A 22,988-nucleotide genomic window follows, 5' to 3' on the forward strand; every position below is an offset into this window, starting at 1 on the left:
ATAAGGAAAGCACTCCAATTTAATTATACAAAACCCAAGAAAGGCCCCTGGTTTAATGAATGTGGAGACATTTGGTGACTATCATTCTATTTTATTTGACTTCTCTTTTTCAAACTCCAACCTCATGAGCTGACTTGAGGGAGGGTTGACAAAAGAAAAACCTGCTTGAGGCTTGTTAAAGATCCAGTTTAGGGTGGAACTGGAATGTGAGCATTATAAATGTCTTTAAGAAGCATGAACTTAGTAGGTTGCCAAGTACACAAGCTGGTCCTAGTGCTTCTGCTGATTGGGGTTGCCCACTTTCGAAAAGCATGTTTTAAAATAAAAATTGCAATATAATTGTGAGGTCCCACTGGGACAAAGCGAGAATTTACTTCTGAGTAAGCATGCAGAAGATTGCACTGGAAATGCTCTTTCAAGAGCTGTTGCTATTGGCATCCATCTGACTCAAAAGACAATGGAACGTGCCTTAGGGGGTGAAATCAAAGTAAATGACCTCCCTGGGGCTCAAGCCTGGGCAGTGTACATAGAGGCCCTGGGATGTCCAGGTTGCCTCTCGGCTCACTGATGTGGTCCAAAGTAAAACATAGCAATATGTTTGGCGCCAGCTTGGCTGCAGGAGCTGCTGGAAGGAGGCGTACAAGGTGCCATCCAACCAGTTTAGGGACTCCACTTTGGATTTGTGTAGAGTTTACTCCTTGGCTTTTTCCTCTCCCAAAGATAACCTGCAAGGGAGCAGAGAGTTTGGACTGGAGATTCCCTTCTTCTAGATCAGTGTTTCTCAACCTTTTTTGGGCCACGGCACACTTGTTCTATGAAAAAAAATCCCGCGGCACACCAACTCTGTGCCGCCCTATATTTAGTTTAGTTTGCAGGGGAGACGTAAAGCATGCCACTGAAGAACTGCTGCGTGGTAGCCAGGCGGACCCACCAGGCGCAGAGCCTGCGGAGCGAGCGGGGACACTTTAGATGGCACGCACAGACCCCAGGCGGGCAGACACGGGCGCACAGCTGCCGCTGCCTCCCTCCCAGCCGCCCCAGGCAGCCACCGCCGCTCTGGCCCGGCGAAGGGAAGCCCTGCACAGCCTTCCCCGCCTGCCTCCTCCTCCCCAGGCGGCGGCGCCCTCTCTGGCCTCCGGCTGGATGCCGACTCTAAATTTTGCCGCGACGTGCGGCGACGAGAAGGGCGATTTGCATTGTCACGTGCCTGGCGGCCGCCAATATTCGTCACTCACCCGCCGGAAAGGAAGCTGGCCGGGTCACGACGCGGGCGCTCGCCTCGTGTCGTGACCCGGCCGGCTTCCTTTCCGGCGGGTCAGCGATGTGACAATGCAAATCGCCCTTCTCGTCGCGGCACACCAGCCAGCGTCTCGCGGCACAGTAGTGTGCTGCGGAACACCGGTTGATAAACGCTGTTCTAGATGGGCTACCTTCCCAGGTTGATGAGCCCCACCTGCCCTTCATGTGCAGAAACTGCCTTCTTGACCGTTGGACTCGCTATTGGTCTTGTCCAGGGGACCCCAAACTAAGGCCCGGGGGCCGGATGCAGCCCAGTCGCCTTCTAAATCCGGCCCGCGGACGGTCGGGAATCAGCATGTTTTTACATGAGCAGAATGTGTCCTTTTATTTTAAATGCATCTCTGGGTGATTTGTGGGGCATAGGAATTCGTTCATATTTTTTTCAAAATATAGTCTGGCCCCCCACAAGGTCTTAGGGACAGTGGACCGGCCCCCTGCTGAAAAAGTTTGCTGACCCCTGGTCTAGTCCAATAAATCTGCCAGAGCCTGGGCTTTTTCACCAGAACCCAAGCATGCATGTCAAAAACCTTGAACCCAACTGAAAGCAGAAATTTCACTCACAACACAAAAGATGCACCAGACACTGAACTGGAAGCCCAATGGCAGTCTTTCTGCGATACACACATTCCAAATAAGATTCTACTGATTCAGAGGTTTACACAAATAGTTAAGCTGTACCCTTCTATAGTTATCCACTTGTAAAGTTCAGTGCCTTATCTGTAGGCACCACAGCTGATCTAAACAAATCAACAAGGGCACACTCTCACACAACGCTGGTTCCTGTGTAGAGACAGCTTGCAATGTGTTCAGTTGAACATGTGAACCAGCCTGATAGCACAAAGAAAAAGCAAATCCTGATTCATGCATTACTCAGGTGTAGGGTAGAGCATGAGAAAAGCCCAACCTTTTCAGGCTAGAGAGATGTTGGCATTATGGGATGCACTGGTGATGGAACATCTGAAGTGACAGAGACATCAAAGGCTGGTTCAGGGGGGCACATTCTGCTCCTGGTCAGATATATCCTATGAATCCATGACCTCTTCCCCTGAGGATGGGGAGTCAGAGCCATGGGTGGAGACCAAGGTCCTTCCCAAGAGGAAGCCCCTCCTCTGCATCTCAAAAAAAAAGTCTGACGTCATAGAGGACCAGAAGCTTGAAGCTGCTGACAAAAGAGCTTCCACAAGAAGGACAACATGGTAGTAATGATGCAGAAATATATTTTTATGCTGGTGGAAAGAAGATATATATTTTAAGTCAATGGAAGTGTGTTGAAAGATGAAATCCTAACGGCTGGGTTGATGACAGGGGGAAAGAGGAAACATTCTGATCTCTTGTCTCTTGATCTTACTGGTAGGACAGAGGAAGGAAAACTCTTTTCAGCACCTCTCTATCTGGCAAAAATAAGGAAATTAAACACAAAACAAAACCACGTGACATGTTTTCACAAAAGGCCTGTGGAAATAAAGATGGGACAGAAATAGGAGCACTTTTTCCGAGTGGGCATCTCTCTCAAGAGTGCAGAGTACAAAAGCCATTAAGACTTTGGTGCCTCTTTGCAGGTTTCAGTCTGTGTTGCTTCTTTTTTTAGCAAAGCCACCAAGCTACAGGAACTGATGAGCTTGTCGTCAAGCCCTTCCTTTGGGGCCAGAGTAAACTCCAATGAGCCTTTATCGCTTGCTGATGAAATCAGTGCAAAAAATAGCCTTCCAAAACTCCATTGGCTTAACATGTTCAGAAAAACACAGCACCACACTTAAGGCAGAACGTAAACCTTGCTCCCAGGGTCTCACTCAATAAAAGTCAGCTCCATCCCTCTCAGACCAAATACATTGGTGCCTCGACATACGAATTTAATCCATTCTGAAGGCACCTTCATAGGTCGAAAAATTCGTAAGTCGAAAAGTGCCATTGGAAACACAATTTCCCATAGGAATGCATTGGAAACGGAAAAATTCGTAAGTCGAATCAACCCCATCTAAAAATTAGTAAGTCGAAAAAACCCTATCTAAAACCGCCATGGTTTCCGTTTGGATGTCGAGAAATTCAGAAGCGTGCGGCCATTTGCCCCATTCGTAAATTGAAAAATTCAGTTGTCGAGTTGTTCGTAAGTCGAGGTACCACTGTATGTAAACTTCAATTTGATCACCTCACTTTCAAGGAGCCTGATATCTGTGGGTCATCTTCATCCCATTTTGTGCTTTCAACAACCTTGTGAGAAAGGCTGGCTGAGAAAAAAGCAACTCACAAAAGGTCAAGCATGCTTTTGGACCAACGTTTCCTATGAATCATAGAACTGTAGAGCTGAAAGGGTCCCCCATGTTCAACAAGTCCAAACCCCTGCAATGCAGAAGTCTCAACTAAATTAAACATGGCGGATGGCCATCCAACCTCTGCTTAAGGCTAATGTGAGTTGATCAAAACATCTGGAGGGCACCAGCTTGGCAGAGGCTGTTTTAATGACTCTCCCATACAGAACCAGACTTACTATGGACAAAGTCATTCCGGTCCAAATCTTGTCTATGGCCTGAACTCATCTGAAATGAGCAAGAGGCCAGTGTTACCAACCTACGGTAGTTTGCAAGGTTATTTTATGCATTACAAGAAATGGCATATGTAAAGTTCACTGAAACACACTGCAGTGCCACTGAGTACAATTACAGTACTTCAAGTCAGAAGCAGCTAATGGGATAATTTTTTGAGAAATCTCATAATTCACTGGACAACCAATTGTTCTGAATCAAGAGGATTTCTTCAAAGCGGTGGTCATTCTGTTGATCCAACCATTCCCCATGCAAATACAGTACAGTGGTACCTCGGTTTATGAACACAATTGGTTCCGGAAGTCTGTTCATAAACTGAAGCGTTCATAAACTGAAGCAAACTTTCCCATTGAAAGTAATGGAAAGTGCATAAATGTATTATGTATCATGATATAAGAGATAATAATTGAAGGATGATTCATTGTTAGCAAAAAATAAAGGTGAGGGAAAGTTATGGATTATATATTGAAAGGTAAATAGAAATATCAGATTGGAATTATTGGATAAATGGAGAGAAAAGTAGAATTGAAATATGAGATACCATGTATATTGAATACTGTTAATCTAGTTATTATAATGGACCCAATATGGGGAGAATCGGGGAAGTCCTATAACGAAGTTATGAAAAAAGATTTGATTGCTAGATTTTTTATTTTTATTTTTTGCTTGTCTTTCTTTTTCTTTTTTTTCTTTCTTTTTCTTTCTTTGCTTTGTATGTATGGTATTTTGTTTTTGTCTTTTTTTTGTATTTTTGGTATGTTTGGTTGCTTGAGAAAATTCTTAATAAATATACTTTTTAAAAAAAGAAAGTAATGGAAAGTGAATTAATCGAGGTGTTCATAAACCGAGGTTCCACTGTAGTGAAATAGCTTTCCCAACAGGTTTCACAATACATTTAGGTACATTTCAAGGCAAACTACAGTTTCCACTCTCTGACCCAGGGGAAAAAGACCGGTTTCGTTGTTCCCACTTTATAGGCAACACACCCTAATGCAGAACTGCCCATATCTGCTAGCTTAAAATCCTGAAGTTGGGAGAGATAAATAATTTGCCAGGTTCAAGGAGATGCTATCCTTTATAATAAAGTCCCTGTGTCTCTGCGTCCAGTCCCTGTGTCCGCGCTACTGCGCATGTACCCCACGGACACAGGGATTGGATGCAGAGACTAGACGCACACGCACACTCTCCCCCCCCAAACCCCTCTGCCTACCGTTTCCCTACTGGGGCAGTAGCGGCGACCTGAGGTGAAGGTGGAAGATTCTCCTAAAGCAATGCAATGTTCTCTACCTCTCCTCCCTCTATGAGGAGGCAGTGGAAGACAGGAATGCCTGGCGTGCTCCGGTCCATGGGGTCACAAAGAGTCAGCCACGACTAAACGACTAAACAACAACAACAAGGGGTTCAAAGAAACTATATTCAAGAGTAGCCCAAATGGGATTTCTGCTAGCTCTCCAATTATTAGTCTTACTCAGCAGGTAAGCCTAGTGATATATTTCCAGATTTAATTCTTATTGATTTTATGATTTTATATTTTGTAAGCCGCTTTGCAGTTTTTACAATTAAGTGGTGCATGGGGTCTATTATATAAATAAATTAGCTGCAAACCAAAGGGTATTTCCCACATAAATAAGTAAGCATCACTGAGTTTGATGTGTCTCAGTTCTCAGATGTTCAGGATCATACCTATCATAAAATCATAAAACTGTAGAGTTGGAAGGGACCCCGAGAGTCACCTAGACCAGAGCTTTCCAAACAGTGTGTCACAACACATTAGCGTGTCGGCTGCAGTGTGTAGATGTGTTGTGAGAATGCTCCCCATGTTCCTCCTGGGGCTGGAAAGGGGTTAGTTTGACCTCCGTTTTGCTAGTAAAACTAAATTACTATGTTGCGAAATGATACATGTCTAAAAAGTGTGTCACCAACAGGAAAAGTTTGGAAAGCTCTGATCTAGATAGTAATACCGTTATAACTTTCAGTACAATCAAGGGAACTTGTAATTCCCACCCTGAAAATGCCAAGTGTGTCCATGCATCTAGTCCTCACAGATATTCAGGCAACGTCTGAAAAATTAGCTACCATATGCTGCCCACATCATAATCCCTATTCATGTTCTTCCACAAGGATAACCTCCTGCCTATTATGTTCCAAATATTTAATTATCTGTTTAAAAAATGTACAATTTCCTTGGCACACACACACACACACACACACACACACACACACACTTGTTTTTGCGAAAGTATGAATGATCTTTGTGGTTGCGAAAGGATGAATGTGTCCTAAGGTCCAGGCAACTTTGGGGAATGTTTACATTGCTACAACCATATGCCAATCTAAACTGAACATCTCCACTTTCCTGTTTAATTACTTTCAAGATAAGATTCAGTTGCAGCGAACTGGTAAAATGCCACTGATTCTCTTTCCAGTTTTCAGGCTCAAGCTGCATTTGCTACAGTTAAGCATTAACATTTGCTAGCAGCAAATTCCCTTTAACATGCTAGTCTGTGAAGATTTTAAGTGTGAATCCCAGTTGTTCACCCATTCCTTAAAGTACATATTAAACTCTTGAGTAGCACTCAACAAAATGTTACTGAAGACCCTGGGTGCTATGCTAGCTGTGTTCATGCACAAGAAGATAAAAATGGGGTTGTAGAGGAAAAAATGGGGTTATAGAGAAGAAGGATGTAAGGAAAAGCTTGCGGTAATTACTCTACTATGCTGATAAAGGATCAACTCACAAGTCATGCTTTACAACAGCTGGTGTCCCCCACCGCCACCCACATTTCAGGGCATAGATATATAAGAGAGAGATCTATGTGGCCATCTATAAGAAAAAGAAAAGTGTTAATAGGACAACATTTTTGTGGGCTTAGTTTTCAGAATTTCCTCTCCAAAAAGACATACAGTCCAAAAAAGAAAACACTTGAACAAGCTTTAGGACTGAGCATTTCACCAACACAAATACTGTATTTACTCGAGTCTAACATGGCATCAAATCTAATGCGCACCTCAGTTCTCAAAACCTTGAAACCAAAAAATTATTTGCTGGTGCCATCAAATCTAATGTGCACCCTAATGATTGTGACACAATTTGGCCAAAAAGGGTGTGCATTACATTGAGTAAGAACAATAAACAAATTGGTTATTGATCAGTCTTAAAATAATAACAACTTGTTAGAACAACAAAAATTGATGCTTTAGTAATCAACAGGTTTGATACTAATGTCAATCAGAAAAACCAATCAGGTACTACACATTTCAGCTTTATTGCCACCTATTTAGGAACTGATTTGTTGGGATGCGGGTGGCGCTGTGGGTTAAACCACAGAGTCTAGGGCTTGCCGATCAGAAGGTTGGCGGTTTGAATCCCTGTGACGGGGTGAGCTCCCGTTGTTCGGTCCCAGCTCCTGCCCACCTAGCAGTTCGAAAGCACGTCAAAGTGCAAGTAGATAAATAGGTACCACTCCAGCAGGAAGGTAAACATTGTTTCCATGTGCTGCTCTGGTTTTGTCATGCTGGCCACATGACCTGGAAGCTGTACGCCGGCTCCCTCGGCCAATAAAGCGAGATGAGCGCTGCAACCCCAGAGTCGGTCACGAGTGGACCTAATGGTCAGGGGTCCCTTTTGTTGGACCTCTCAGGGAAGATATTCAAAAGGGTCTCAAATGATGGTTCAGATCCCAGTCAATTTAGGGCATTTGGAAGAAAAATAAATCCCTATACAATACTTCCCAGAAAACCCACATTATGGATAGCCAATAATAATAATAATAATAATAGCAAATAGCAAATGCCACCCTTAGATTATTCAGAAGGAAAGGCGCCGGCTTCCTTCATATGGCCCTAAAAGTCTTTCAGGCAAAATCTTTAGCCCAGCTCCTGTATAGCTCTCAAATCGGACCTTCTGACAATCTTAAGACCCTTGAAACAGTACAATCAAAAATTTTAAGATCACTATTCGGTACCCAAAAAAGCACACCTAATGCAGTGTTAAGGCAAAAGGCAGGACTTCCCAGAGTGGAATTAAAAGTCTGGGAGCAAGCAATATCTCTCTGGTTGAAAATCCATTACAATCCAAAGGGAATGTTACCTCATTTCCTGGAAAACCACGGGGCTGTCCGGGCTCCATGCAATCGGAGAGGGCACTTCGGAGCCAGACAGTCAATAGCCCTGGTTAACTCCTCATTCCAGCGGGCCACCAGGGAATCGGCTGAAAGGCCATCAACATGGGATAAAGCATCCCCTACCACTCTCTGGAAACCATTTGGATCCATTAAGTCACGGGGGCGGACCATCCAAATAGGTCCCACCTCCCTACAGAGGGGAAGGGTTGCGGAGAAGTCCAGTTGCACCAGGTAGTGATCCGACCATGGCACTTCTTTAGATTCACTTTTACTTAGTGTCAGATCACCAACATCCATAGAGGTGAACACCAGGTCCAAGGCATGTCCGCGGCTATGAGCTGGGCCAGACTTATTCAGGGACAGCCCCATGGAGGCCATGCTTTTCATGAAGTCCCGAGCGACCCCTTGTAAGGTCGTACTGCATGTTGTGGTAAACTTTTTTTATATATATAAAGTGCTTAAATTGGAAACTTTCATTTTGAAGAGGAGGCAGTTGCAGCTGCACTTTGAAATGTGCTTCCCATCCCCTTTATGGATGGCTCCTGGCAAGAAATGGTGCAGGGCCCGGTCCGGAACAGGAGCATATGCATGTCAGCTTAGACGAGCCTTGTGGCAGCTTCCACTTCATAGGGCAAAAGGGGGGATTAAGCATCCTGTGTTTAAAGAATGGTTAACATCACATGTCTCTCGGCCCTAACTGTACTCAAGCCTAGGACTTTGGATGGACTTGACCTGCACTAGGGGTCAATGGCTCCACAGCCCATGAAACCTGGACTGGCTTGTGCAACTTGTTTAGCAAACACTGCCCCTTCTTTGCAGCAGCGGGACCTCAAATGCTCCAGCTGCAAAAACGGCACACCAGAAAAAACTAACAACCACCACCCAAAAGTGAACCACCGCATTTTAATGGCCCTCCAGGATGGAGACCACAACATACACCTGGCACCAGCATCCGCCAGTCTTTCACATTAGAAAAAGGTGGGAAGTTAATAGCTTGCGCCTCTTTCCAAGCGAGGGAGCGAAATGCATTGTGGATCCAATTTTCACTCTCGCACAGCCCCGGCTGATGCTAAATGGATTCATGCCGACTCTGCGGCAACACAGCCTCCGGCTGGTTGTATTCAATCAGCGCTGATATTCAAGGTTAGCTTCAAAGAGAAGCTAAGGTGGCGGTGGGGCGGCAAAGAGGCAATGTCACTGGGTTTGGGGAGAGAGAGAATCTCATTTGTGCTACCAGGCGCCACCCTAGGCGCTCATTCTTTCCAAGCTATTAGACAACGTAGCCCAGGACGCGCTAAGCGCTTCTTGTCCCAGGAGACAGAAGGGAACTGCTCACATCCAGGCTTCCAGCAGAGCTACATGGCAATCTAATCCTCCCTAATGCGACCAGACTTCTAATATTATGCCAGGATCAGATCCAGGGGTTTGACTAATCTCTGCACATTAAGAAAGTGCTCTCCAAATGAGATCAGCTAGATAGCTCCTCTAGATCAGAAGTGAGATTCTGTTCAACAGCTGTCAAAGACCAAAACGGCATTCATTAAGCACCGAGACAAATGGGATTCACACATTGACTGCATATGGACCAGCTTAAGGCACTGCTGATTTAATTTATAACGTGTATATTCCAGCCCTCAGTTCTTGAAGTTGAGATTCTTTCCAAAATGTAACAATCAATGTAAAAGCTTTTGCAATGCAATCCTGTGAAAGTCTACTAAGAACCAACTCCCACTACGATAAGTCCATTTGAAATCCTGCCAATTTTGGTTTCTCATTTTCCCAAGCTTACATTCGCTCAATTTTTGCAGCAAACAGTGTACTTTTCTAAAAGCACCAGCATGAAAATTCATACGTATGCATTCATGCCCCTGTTTCTCCTATTTTAAGACGTAGCCATAAAATAAGCCATAGCAGGATTTTTAAGCATTCAAGGAATATAAGCCATACCCCGAAAAGAAGACATAGTGATAGGCACAGCAGCAATGCCGGCCGCGGCAGGAGGAGGAGGAAAAAATAAGACATCCCCTGAAAATAAGCCATAGTGTGTGTGTGTTTTTTTGTGGAAAAATAAATATAAGACGGTGTCTTATTTTTGGAGAAACACGGTACGTATGCACCAATGTTATGTGCATTCCCGCATGCAATTTTGCTTAATCTTTGCACTAATACATGTACATATTTATGGACAACTCTTTTGCTTGGAGAACCACATCACAAACTCTGGAATGCTGTGGATTGCAAGGGATTAACCATGCCTCAGTTCATTTGTCAGTTGGGGAAGTGCCAAATTAGACAGGCCGCCATTATAAAGGTAAACCAAACAAATACGGTAGCTCACATCTAAGCCAAGGTGGGGCAAGGCAACAGGATTATAAGAGGCCTGAGAATAAAAAGTCTTTACCTGGCACCAGGCTACGATTTCACCAGTGTTAGAAAGTGAGATATGAAAGCTAGGAGCTAAATGGCACCTTAACCTAGGTTACGGGCGCAACAACAGAATGTCTAGGCAGACGTTTTTTATAACAAGAATACAAAGCTGAAAATGAATGAACTGCAGCAAAAATCTTATATTCATTTTTCACATAGTCTAGTCCTCATCTGAAGACTGCAAAAAACAAAGCTATACTTCCCCTGCCCACCCGCCCCTAATATACTTATGAAGGTCCCTTCTCCAGTCCTCAGAGAGTGCCTGGAAGTGGGGAAGCAGGAAAAGTTCCTCCTTTCATCCCAGCATTGGCAGTTTTAATCTGAAATATTAGGCGCATACTGCTCCCAGAGCTCAGAAACTGCTCGTGCTAATGAAATTCCCTGTTGCGTTTTCACTCGCCACGGTGACTGTTCCCACCTCCCACAACTCCGACCTGTGTGGCAAGCTCAAGCCTTCCTCTCAGCTTTTGGGCTACAGAGGATCCAGGCCACTGCTTTGATCAGAGTGAAGAAGCAAGCAGAACCCCACTGGATCAAGCCAATGGCATACCGAGCCCAGCATCCTGTTATGACAGTGGCCAACTAGATATCAATGAGAAGAAGCCCACAAGCAGGACCCAAGCACAAGAGCAATTCTCACCACTTGCACTCCAAAGCAACTGGGGTTCATCATAAGCACACTGCCTCTGGCTAAGGAAGCAGGGCCCAGCCGTTGTGGATAGCAGCCACTTGCAGTCCCACCCATCTGTCTAACTCTAATCCTTCTGTGAAGCCATCCAGGTGGACGGTGCTTACTGCATCTTGTGGAAGTCAACTCCAAAGTTTAGGGTCAGAGTTCTCCTTCTCCTAGTTGGGTTACTTTCTCAGGAAGATGACGAGCCCCTTCTTGACCACTGCATTCACTATACGTCTCTTCTGAAAAAAGCTGCTCTGAGCCCAGTTTTGGCCAGGGACGGTGGGGTATTATTATTAATAATAACAACAACAACAACAACAACAACAACAACAACAACTCTGCTCAATCTTCCAGAGCCTGTGCTTTTTTTCCCCACTAGCACCCAGCATGTGCATATCTGAAACCTAATTGAAGGCTCAAATTTCACTGGCAACACAACTCTCAGCATCCAAATTTACTGTTAAATTTCCCCTAACTTTTCAGATAGGGAATTTCCACATTAAAAGAAATGAAAACCGAAAGAGAATCCATCGTCCCTTATATTTCCTCACTCCTCCCAATTTACTTCACCCTGCTGTGATTTTTTTTGGTCTTGATTTATTTTACTGCATTTATATGCCACCTGTGCTCCCCACTTCTCATTTAATCCTCACAACAACCTTGTGAGGTATGTTAAGCTAAGAGGCAATCGTTTGCCCAATGTCATTCATTAAGCTTCACTAGGTGCTAGTGCAGCACTCTAACCAGCAGGCCGCACTGTCCCTGCTCTCACTGGGTGGGCAAAGTACCCTGTATTTTTATGCAATGGTTCTGAAAGATTTAGAACGCACTGACACATTCAGGAGGCACTTCAGAATACACAAGATTAGGGAATGTGTCTGAATGCTCCCTGGATACACACACACACACACACTATCCTGCACCAGGAAAGCCAGCACACTGCTAACAGGCTACTTTTCCACTTGCAACAGGAGCTTAAGTAAATAGAATTCTGTAAGTGAGAACACTTAAGTCAGGGGGCTCCTTTCTTGGTCACAGAGCGAAGTGAGTATGGTCCAGGAAGATTTCACCACAAAGTTCATCTGCATCTCCGAAGCACCAGCATAGCAAAGGCATAGGAGGGTCAGGACTCTCTGCATGCTGCAAGGGAGGGGCTCCAGGAATACAATCTGGATCCACCCAGGCCTTTAATGAGTTTCTATAAATACCAAGGTGGTTGCAGGAATTTGCCAAGTCAAACCCATGTGAGCAGAAGGCAGGGGAACAGAGCCCACCCACCCATAGTATTGCAACTGTGTTAGCCTATAAGCAGCCTGCTCTGCAGCTTTCTCGGCACCTGAGGTCCTCCAGATGTTGACACACTCCAGAGCCCATCATTCTCTGACCATCAAGCATGATGGTCAAGACAGAGCAGAGGGGGCAAAAGATTGTGTTTTGGTGCTTCCAGAGCAACTTGCAAAAGGACAAACTTACACATTAACCCTGCAGCGAGGCGTGCAGACTCCAGGTGCAGAAACAGCTGTGCCTGACTCTGGCCTCACAGGCAGGACATTCTGCAGTTCTACCCCTCCCCCCAAAACTCCTCAAGCTGCTACCGGTAGCTATTATGGATTCCAAAGGTTTGAGGAGGGAGAAGAGGAAAAATCATCAGTGCAATCTCAAGTGCCTGGACAAGATCTTTCAAGATCCCTTTTTTTGCAACCCATAATTAAAGAGGGTTTTAGGCATGTTGTAAGCACTTTGCATGTAAAAACTCAGGTAAAAAAAAATCGTGAGAAAATCTGAATCTGTTGCTTTAATTTTTCAGGGTTTCCCCTCCATTTTGTTTCTGAAAATATTGGGGGTGGGAGGCCTTGACATATCTATGCAGACCCAGTGAGCAACCTGGCCGCTGAACTCTGCACTAGCTGAAGTTTCCAAACTGTCTTCGGAGGCAGCCCCACGTATAATGAGTTGCAGTAATCTAGCCCACAGGGGTAAAGGTAAAGGGACCCCTGACCATTAGGTCCAGTCATGAGTGACTCTGGGGTTGCGGCGCTCATCTCGCATTATTGGCCAAGGGAGCCGCCGAACAGCTTCCAGGTCATGTGGCCAGCATGACAAAGCCGCTTCTGGCAAAAAAGAGCAGCACACAGAAACGCCATTTACCTTCCCACCTATTTATCTACTTGCACTTTGAGGTGCTTTCGAACTGCTAGGTTGGCAGGAGCTGGGACCTACAGGTTCCAGCCTACAGGTTACCAGAGCATAAATAATGGAAGTTAGGCTATTCCTGTCCAGACAAGGGCACAGCTGGGCCACCAGCCAAAGTTGATAGAACTGAATCCTCAGGAACCCCACGTTTACGGCTCTCTTAAATCCTGGAGAACTGCTGCCAGTCAGTGCAGACAGTAGTGCAGTAGACTGAACTCGGCATTAGGCAGCTTCCTATGTTCCTCTATATAAGACATATCTAGATATGCTCTCAAACCTTCTGTTGCTTTAAGAAAGGCTCCCACCCCCATCCCCAGTTATTTACTTCTCAGGGCAAAGCAGATCTGGAGTCGGTTTGAGGCCAGTTACGGTTTTCCAGGAAGCTTCCATCTGCTGTGTATTTACGCAACAGAAGGGAGTAGGAAAGAACTAGCAGAGAGTGAGGAATTGAGAACGATCTGAAGAAAAGAAGGCGGGGGTGGGAGGCAAAGAAGTAGGAGAGAGGTTAAGGCATCAACCTCCAAAAAGAAAAATCCCTACTTGCAAAATACACTTTGTTCCATGTGTTGGCTTTTAAGCCATCTGAGCCATTTGAGCACAGAAGCTGCCGGCTCAAGGGCCAAACGTCCTTCTTAAGAACATTCTGAGGACCACGGTGTTGTGTGAAGCAATGGGTGTATTGCTCCCAATTGCTCCCGATTTTTTTCCAGGGGCCAAATTAAGGTCCCGTTGTTTCACCCTCAAAATCCCTAAATGATAATTGGGGTCAGGGGCCAAACACACAGCCCAATCACTCTCACATCAGTTCTCCCTTTGCACAGCTGGAACCAAAATAGGAAGGGGTGTCTTTGCATTACATCTGAACTCAGGACCATGGCTCGTTTCTCCTCAATAAGCCAAGCTCACCAGCCAGCTTGGTGTTGGCTTATGAATCTTGTTTCATTAGGGGGGGGGGGAAACAGACTACAATCCCATCATGCTAAACCAGCCTTCCCCGACTTGGGGGTGTTGATAGACCAGAACTCCCACTGTCCCTGGGCATTGGACTGGATGAGCTCAAGCCCAACATCTGCAAGGTGGGAGGTCACACTAAGCTACCTCGTTTGTGGTTTGTTTACCCAATTACATAAACCTGGAAGAACTGGGCTGAGAGAACTGTACGTTTAGATTGAGGAAGGGCAGTTCCTCAGCAGCAGGGCACCTGCTTCACATGCAAGTTCAATCTCCAGGTATGTCTCAGAATGTCCCACCTGTGGAACCCTGGAGAGCTGCTGCCTGTCAGTGCAGAGAGCGCTGAGCTAGATAGACCAATGGTCTGATTCATTTTAACAGAGCTTCCTATGTTCCTGGTTTATAGCTACACAGCCACTGAGGCCAGGAAGCCACATGTCTTTTGCCATTTAAGCTGTTCAGTGTGTGTGAATGTGGGATGAGGCCCTCTCATCTGTGGCACCCAGGATATGGGTGTCCTTGGCCCAGAGGCCTCAACTGGCCTTCTTCCTTTTGAACATTACAACATCAGGCCAAAACAGTACTTTCTAAAAGGATGCTCTGTGATTAGATTTGGACTTGGCTGCTGGTGCAGTATCGCTGCTGCTCATGATTTGGCAACCTGGAAATCAAACAGCTACTTTTGTCTTGTTGGCATTTAATGGAGGTTCTTGGCTGCCCTGAGGCTCCCAGTCAGGATCCAAGTATCTAAGTGATGGAATGGACTGCAGAATGCAGATAACTATTACATGCTGGAGATGCAGCTTCCTGCTGACCAAATATTGCCATTTATTTGTTTATTGCATTTTCATCCCGCCTTTCGATGCAAGGAGCTCGAGGTAGCATCCCCATGTCATCCTCACAACTACCCTGTGGTTAGGCTGAGAGGCAATGATTGGCCCAAGGTCCCCCAGGGAGCGTCATGGCTGAGTGAAGATTTGAACTCTGGACTTCCAGGTCCAACACTCTAACTGCTACACAACACTGGTTCTCTCTTTGTTTCAAGAGGAGTCCAGAGAGTTTCTTTTACATATATAAAAAGCCATACAAAGTACTGTAAACTGTCAGGTCGTTGTTTTGCAAAATTCACAGAGCACATTATGACATACTATGAACTCCATTCTTTTTTTTCCTGAAAAAGCTCTTCTAAATTATTCTGCAAGCAGGAAACCCATATTTTTCTTTATCATCAGATGCCTCAAAAAAAAACTTTCAGTGGGGAAAAACGGGGAAATGGGGACACTCCATAATGCCTACAATTAAAGACAAGGCAAATGAAGCACAGAAAATATAACAGCTGGCTGAGTGAAACCGTAAAATTGAGGGATTGAAAACAAAATTTGAAAGGAAAGGGTGCAAAAAGTTTACAAGCGTCTTTTTGAAGAAACGAAAACAACCACCAACATTCAAGTTTCTGAACTTTCGGGAATCTACAGATTTTTGTTTTAATATAAATGTCTTTTTTCAAAAAAAGAAAGAAAATAAGAAAAAAATGAAAGAATGAAGCAGCAGCATTCATTGGGACTTGTGTCATGAAGTTTCTTATAGCTAGCTGTAAAGAAAGGATGTTGCAAATTCATAAAGGACTAGCTGGCCCTGCCACGCATTGCTGTGGCATTGTTTGTTAAATGGCAGGTCAGAGTCCCCCTTCAGATTCCCCAGACCGTCAGAGTCCCCCCTGTGTTATGGTTAGATTGGGGGATACCTGTGTCTCCCCACACTCTGTAGCGACCCGTCCAGGGAAGGTCTTAGTTATCCCTGTCACCTATTGACAGACCCCCCCATCCCAATCAGGGAAGGACTTACCTATCAGTGTCCTCCATTTTGACCCCCGAAACCCACCCCAACCTGAGAAGGGTTTACCTATCCCTGACCCCTATTCCCCCCCACACCGATTGAGGGTAATACAGAGGGGGTGGGCTTGTTTGGGGTTAGGGGAAGACGTTGTGCGAGGCAGCGGAATCGGCGGGGGCATGATCCGTGGGGTGGGGGTATGTCTGGAGTGGGCTTGGTCGGGGGGAGGGGTCGCTGGTACGTGATCTCTTGGGCGGGCGTGGGTCCCTGGGAAGCGGCCTGGTCTCGGATGTGTGATCTCTGAGGCAGGCTTGGTTCCCTGAGGAGTGGCTTGGTCTCCAAGTGGTTTGATCTCTGTTGGAGATGTGCTCTCCGGGGAGTGAGGGATTGTGGGAATATGTTTGTCCATTATTCATTGAGTGTCCACTGGAGGGCGCAATTTTTTGGACCACAAATCCAGGTTTATACCTATCTTAGGTGTCAGCTGGTCAGTGTAAGTGCATGATGACCTGCTCACATGTGAGTTTGAAGTCGTGGCCAAATTTCAGGACAATCGGGTAAGTGTTTGTGGGAGAAAAGTGGGGAATAACACACATGCACCTTCACCATTTGTATAGTCAACTGAGAGCACTTACAATACACAACTGAAGCTACATGGTAAGAGGCAGTATACCTCTAAGAATTAAATGCTGGGGTCAAGCAGTAGGGGTTGCAATCACTCTGTATTCCCTGCTAATGAGTTTCCCATAGGCATCCATTATACACACACATACCAAGAACATGGTAGAGCTGTTTGCCTTTACTAATGGACACATTCTCAAGTTATGATAAACTAGGGTTGCTCATGCCCACAGCTCAGTGACTCCCATGTCATTCCTCCCCTGTCAGAAACAGGAAAGCCCGATCTGCAAGTGATTGGGATTAAATCTGGGATCTCCTGCATCCAAAGCATATTCTCCGGGAGCACTGAGCTAAGGCATGAGAACAATACTATACACTTAAGCCACATCCACTGCAGGGAAACCGGGATTACACAAGGATTTGCAATGCACGAGACTTCAGGAGTGTTCTGTCTCTGGTAGCCCAGAGGGCTGCAACAGCAATGCAGCATCCCAGCAGGTGATCAGGAAAACTTGCACCAAAGGACCGCTTCCAAGAAACAATTCCCTGTTTTAAAAGTGGTACAAGGTAAGCTCTAAAATGTCCAGGACACTTCCAATTTGCCCTTGTAACATCACCTTTCTTAGCCAACTCTTTTCTGCCAAAGGAGGGGGGAAAGAAATCATTTCCTCAAATTAGTTGGTAGGCGGCTCTACCCAAATACACATTTGGAAACAGGTTGCAATGAGAGACCTTGATGCAGGTTACCACCACTACCACTCCATACATATCTGAAATGTGTTATTTCGCAAGATGGATCAGAGGCTGAACAGTAAGGGCCCCGCAGGATCAGAAGTGTTTAACAAGTCCAATGTACTGTTTCCAATAGGGGACAGCCTATTAAGGACACAAGCTGCAGACAAACCTAAATGCACCACTGTTAGCAATTATAGTTAAATAAAACCTCCAGATACAGAAGCAATCTATTTGTATGTACCAGGTAAAAGCAAGAGATAGCCAGTGCCCCGCCTCTGAGCAACCTGGGGCACCTCACTGGGAACGGCTGGATGGGTGCAGACAGGTGACTTTAGGCTAAGCATCCCCAAACTTTGGCCCACCATGTTTTGGACTACAATTCCCATATCCCTGACCACTGGTCCTGTTAGCTAGGGATCATAGGAGTTGTAGGCCAAAACATCTGGAGGGCCGCAGTTTGGGGATGCCTGCTTTAGGCTCTTGACTAGACGGAGTCTTTAGATCAGGATTCACCAACCAGATGCCCTCTGTATAACTCCTATCAGCCCCAAGCCACAGAGCCATGGTCTCTGCGGCTGAAGGAAGCTGTAGTCCAAAGCATGGGGGGTGGGCACCAGGTTGGCCAAGGCTGCCCTATCACCACCCCTGCCTATCAGCTCAGACTCAATAGGCCCACCCAGTCCAACACTCCCTATCCCAGGGCAAGGCACCCCAGGGTTTATTGCCTCCAAACATGCAGGTTGCAGATAACCATTCATATTCACAGTCAGCAGAAGACACCTCCTCCTCCTCCTCCAAAAACGTGTCCATTACAATCTGAGAAGCCTGGTCAGTTGTGTGCTGAACGCATCAAGATTCAGGACAAGAAAAGAAAGTTCTTCTTTATGCAGCATATAGCTAAACTAAAGAGCTTTCTCTCGCAGGAGGCAAAGGTGGCCACACACTTGGGACTGTGATTCTGCACTCCGCTCGCTCTCGGGGCTCTTAAAAGAGCTTACCGGGGGGCAGAGGAGTCACTTTTGGGTCCCCAAAAAGCTCAATCTGGGGTTTTTTATTGGGGGTCCACAGCACTCTCGCGGCTCCCCCCTCCCTCACAGTGCCAGGAACCTCGGAGCTCGAGGATTCCTCGCTGTTCAGCACTGGCGGTAGACCGGAAGTGTCAGCAGGGAGTTTTTAATGGAGGGCGGCTTTCAGAAATGCGTTTTTTTTTTTTTTTGCCACATGCTGTTTGATGGGCTTCAGCCTGTTTCTGCTGCTTAAGAACTGAAAACAAGAAGAGCCATTGCTGGGAGATCCGGAGTCCAGGGGAAGGGGGGAGTATTAGATAAATGTGGTTAAAAGTTATTATGATAGAAGAAATAATATTTGAATGTATGGGAAAAATTTGGGGAATAAATTGTGAGGGAAGAATTAGAGATGGATGGGAAAATAAATTTAGATTTGGATTAATTAATGAATTATAGGTTGAGTATAGTTGATTTCTTTGTGAAGATTAGAATTGGTTGTGAGATAATGGAAAAAATGTGTTAGAATGATTTAAGATGGCAAAGGAAAATTGCTTAATTTAGATTTTAAAATGGACCCAGTGTGGGGGGAATCGAGGAAGTCTACAATGTCAAGTTAATGTAAGAATTGATATGTTTCTCTCTCTTTTTCCCCCTTCTTTTTCTTTTTTGTTTATGTCATATTGTCATTTATTTATTTATTGCTCTTTGTTTCTATTTTTGTGAATTTTTGTATTTTGAAATGATTGGAAATCAATAAATAAATAGAATCATGAGCTGCACTGGAGCCTTTTACCCTGGTGATCTAATCTTCTATTTGCAGAGCAATGCATTTCTCTCCCCACCCCCTCAACGCAGGGGTCCAGTCATAGAATCATAGAGTTGGAAGAGACCACAAGGGCCATCCAGTCCAACCCCCTGCCAAGCAGGAAACACCATCAAAGCATTCTTGACATATGTCTGTCAAGCCTCTGCTTAAAGACCTCCAAAGAAGGAGACTCCACCACACTTCTTGGCAGCAAATTCCACTGACGAACAGCTCTTACTGTCAGGAAGTTCTTCCTAATGTTGAGGTGGAATCTTCTTTTGTCAAATTTGTATTCCCCCGTGTAGTGTGAGGATACACAGTCTCATGGAATCCTATAGCATTTTAGAGCTGGGAGAGACCCTGAGGATCATCTAGTCCAACCCCCTGCAATGCAGGAATAGGCAGTCGTCCCATACAGGGATCGAACCTGCAACCTTGGCGTTGTCAGCACCATGTTCTAACCAATTGAGCTGTCTCCTGGGTTGAGCTACTCAGCCAAGGACGCAGGTTCAAATCCATTCTCAGCCACGTAGCCCAGTGGCCTACCTCACAGGGTTGATCTGAGGCTAAAATACAGGTGACACTCGGAAAATTAGAATAGCGTCAAAAAGTGCATTTATTTCAGTAACACAACTTAAAAGGTGAAACCAATATATAGATGCATGACATGCAAAGCAAGATATGTCAAGCCTTTATTTGCTGTAATTGTTTGTCGTTAGGCGGGTCAATTATAAATGGAATGTAATTAATGAAATGTAATAATGATGTTTATTTTTGTATTGTTGTAACTATTTGTCTTATTACTGTGGAATTTCCAAAAGAAAGCATTTGTAAAAATTAAAATTAAAATAATAAGTTGCATTACTGAAATAAATGCACTTTTTGACAATATTCTAATTTTCTGAGTTTCACTTGTAGGAATGTGGAACTCCTCGGAGGGAAGGTGGGATATACAAATACCACAATAAATATATTTTGGCTGCGAAGTGTGGGCCTCAACCTTAGGCAGTGGTCATCACCAGTGCAGTGGTTAGAGTCCTTGGCCAGGGCCTGGGAGACCAGGGTTCAAATCTCCACTCAGCCATGAAGCTTACTGGGTGACCTTGGGCCAGTCACTCACTCTGGGTCTAACCTACCTCACAGGGCTGTTGTGGGGATAATATGGGGAGAAGCACCTTGAGCTCCTTGGAGGGAAGGCGAGGTATAAATGTAAAAACTAACTAAATGAATCCTAGAGCAGGGAATTAGTTCATCCTCCAGCTTGTCCTGAATCTGCTCCCCATTCCTTGGCTGATCCCCAACCCACAAAATCCCCCCACAGGCATCCTTTTCAAAAATAAAAATAAAAGAGGAAGCCTCTAGGGATTCAAAGCCAATCTGCAAATCCTCTGCATGTGCTTCCCCTATTTAGAAAGAACAAAAGGATGAAAAGTGATCAAAGCGGCCAATCAAACGCCATCTTTCCGCCCACCCTTTGTGCAACGGGTACCCTGGGGAGACGGTTCCTTTACCTGTGAGTCTCGGCCAACTTGCTGAGCTTTAAAAATAACACTCGGGAAGCAGCAGTGTGGCGGCGGCGGCGGCAGATTGCGAAAACAACACGGTGGCTAGATTGAAGGTTGGGGGGGGGGGAGTTGATGCTTTAGGCCTTGGGATAGTCGTGAGAACGGATGACTTCGTTTGGGTGCACTTGGGGAACTAGAGGGGAGCAGTAGACAGGTCACCCCCACCCCCATCATACCACAAGCATCTGCAGGCGTGCAAGCATTCGGGCACAGTGGGGAGGGAAAGAACTGAGCATCCATCTCGTACGGACCTCCCCACCCACCCCCAAAATTAGGGTGGCACAGAGGTACTTACGAAGCGATTGATCTGACTGCGAAACATAGCTGGACTGCCGCAGCGCCTTGGAGAGAGGGGGGCAGTGGGGTGATAGTGGGGTAGTCCTGGTTTCTTAGAGCCTACTGGCACACGCACTTAGCCCCTCTGCACGGGTCCCCAAGCCTAGGGGTCAGTGGGGACGCTGCGGCGAGCGGAGAGGCGCCCCCAGCCCCTCCAGCCCCGCGGTCACCGGCGCGCCGCTCTGCCGCTCAGCCGCATCGCTCCTCTTCTTCTTCCAGTCGTGGCACCAACCGCAGCAACAGCCCACAGCGGGGCTCTCCCTCTCTTCCTCCCAGAGAGCAGCCCCGGATATGGGGGAGAGTTCCGAGCTTCGCCAACACACCTCGGCTCCGTCAGGCTGGCCGGAGGCAAGATCTGGGCAGCATGCCGCGCTATGGTGATGATAATAATGATGATGATAATAATAAAAGGTGGCTGCAGGAGAACAATAGCTAAGGCAGGGAGGCCGGCTGCCAGGAAGGGGGAAGCTGCGGCGGGGAACCCAGACTGCTGGATGCAACCTCCTCTTCCCCTCTTCCCCTGCAGCGGAGGCGGAGGCAGCAACAGTCCTCCCCGCCCCTGAGGCCCGAGAGCGGCGGGAGACCGAGAAACCGAGGCGCAGCGCTACGCTCACGACTTCTTCCAAGCGCAGAGCGCTCCTCGCGCGCCCGCCTCTCCCAAGCGCACGTGGCACGCTGCCTCGCCGGTGCCCGCGGAGAGCAAAACCACCAGCCCAGCGGCGCTTCCTGCTTTCCTGCCCCGCTACGGGCTACTTTTTCGTTTCTGCCTGGAGGCTCCACTTCCTCCCACCCCTCCGCCCCGCTCTGTTTTCTCAGCCGCCCCAGGGGCGGAACCTTCGGCTTCTCTCCACCCATTGGGTCCCGAGAGCAGCTTGGGAGGTGTAGTATATTTGCCCGACGTCCGGGATGGTAGGAGAAAGGAGAGCGAGGCTAGCGAGCGCAAGCCTGTTGCTCCTCCTCGGTCCTCGGCCCGCCGCAGTAAGGGGAAGTTGGCTTGGAGATTGGCTAGGCCTCTCGGGCACACCCCAAACAGAACATGGACAGGCGAGTCATCATTGCGCGTAACTCAGCAGCACACTGAGGGCCGTGGGCTCGCTAGCATTTCAGACAGGGGGCATATCCAGCCCTACCTAGAGAATCTTCTGAGCAATAAGCGACCGCTTTTCTCTTGCCGCTGCGGCGCAAATTGGTATGGTTTCGCCTCCGAACTCACCGAATCAAGTTTTAAGAGTTTCTGCACCTTTTTCCGCGAACGGAGTGACTTGATTTTAACGGGCTTAGGCATGCGCATCAAAAGCCCACGTATGTTTCCTTGCAAAAAGGATGGCAGTTTGATCTCTGCCTAATGGCATCATAATAATAAATGATTTTAAAATACACAGTATCCCTTTATTTAATTATTGCACTTATGTTCTACATTTCCACCAATGAACCCAAGACAACATACATACACTGTGTGTTTATAGGTGGCGCTGTGGTTAAACCACTGAGCCTAGGGCTTGCTGATCAGAAGGTCGGCGGTTCGAATCCCTGTGACGGGGTGAGCTCCCGTTGCTTGGTCCCAGCTCCTGCCCACCTAGCAGTTCGAAAGTAGATAAATAGGAACCGCTATAGCGGGAAGGTAAATGGCATTTCCATGTGCTGCTCTGGTTTGCCAGAAGCGGCTTTGTCATGCTGGCCACATGACCTGGAAGCTATACGCCGGCTCCCTCGGCCAATAATGCGAGATGAGCGCGCAGCCCCAGAGTCGGTCACGACTGGACCTAATGGTCAGGGGTCCCTTTACCTTTACCTTTATATACCGCTTAATAAGTTTAATGAATCTCTCATGGTTTGTTTGTTGTTGTTGTTTTGAGGTTTAAGACCACCACAGTGG

The 22,988-nt window shown here is 46.4% G+C and overlaps 1 protein-coding gene across 6 annotated transcripts in view; it reads right to left on the bottom strand.

Annotated features, from left to right (window-relative positions):
* Positions 1-21,933, bottom strand: part of ATP11C (ATPase phospholipid transporting 11C (ATP11C blood group)) — a 106,317-nt gene extending 84,384 nt beyond the window's left edge. For 3 of the 6 annotated variants that reach the window (XM_035126428.3, XM_035126432.3, XM_035126433.3), the window contains exon 1: positions 21,072-21,893. Coding sequence is in view for 3 of the 6 variants with exons in the window: in XM_035126431.3 (XP_034982322.3) it covers positions 21,072-21,098 (27 nt within the window). In the remaining 3 variants the exon portion in view is untranslated. Of the gene's footprint in view, positions 1-21,071 lie in introns of all 6 variants that reach the window. The other 3 variants (XM_088664433.1, XM_088664434.1, XM_035126431.3) reach the window with 2 other exon arrangements.
* Between the last annotated feature and the right edge of the window lie 1,055 nt (positions 21,934-22,988).

This window comes from Zootoca vivipara, chromosome Z2 (assembly GCF_965207765.1).
Source record: "Zootoca vivipara chromosome Z2, rZooViv2.hap1.1, whole genome shotgun sequence".
Classification (NCBI taxonomy): domain Eukaryota; kingdom Metazoa; phylum Chordata; class Lepidosauria; order Squamata; family Lacertidae; genus Zootoca; species Zootoca vivipara.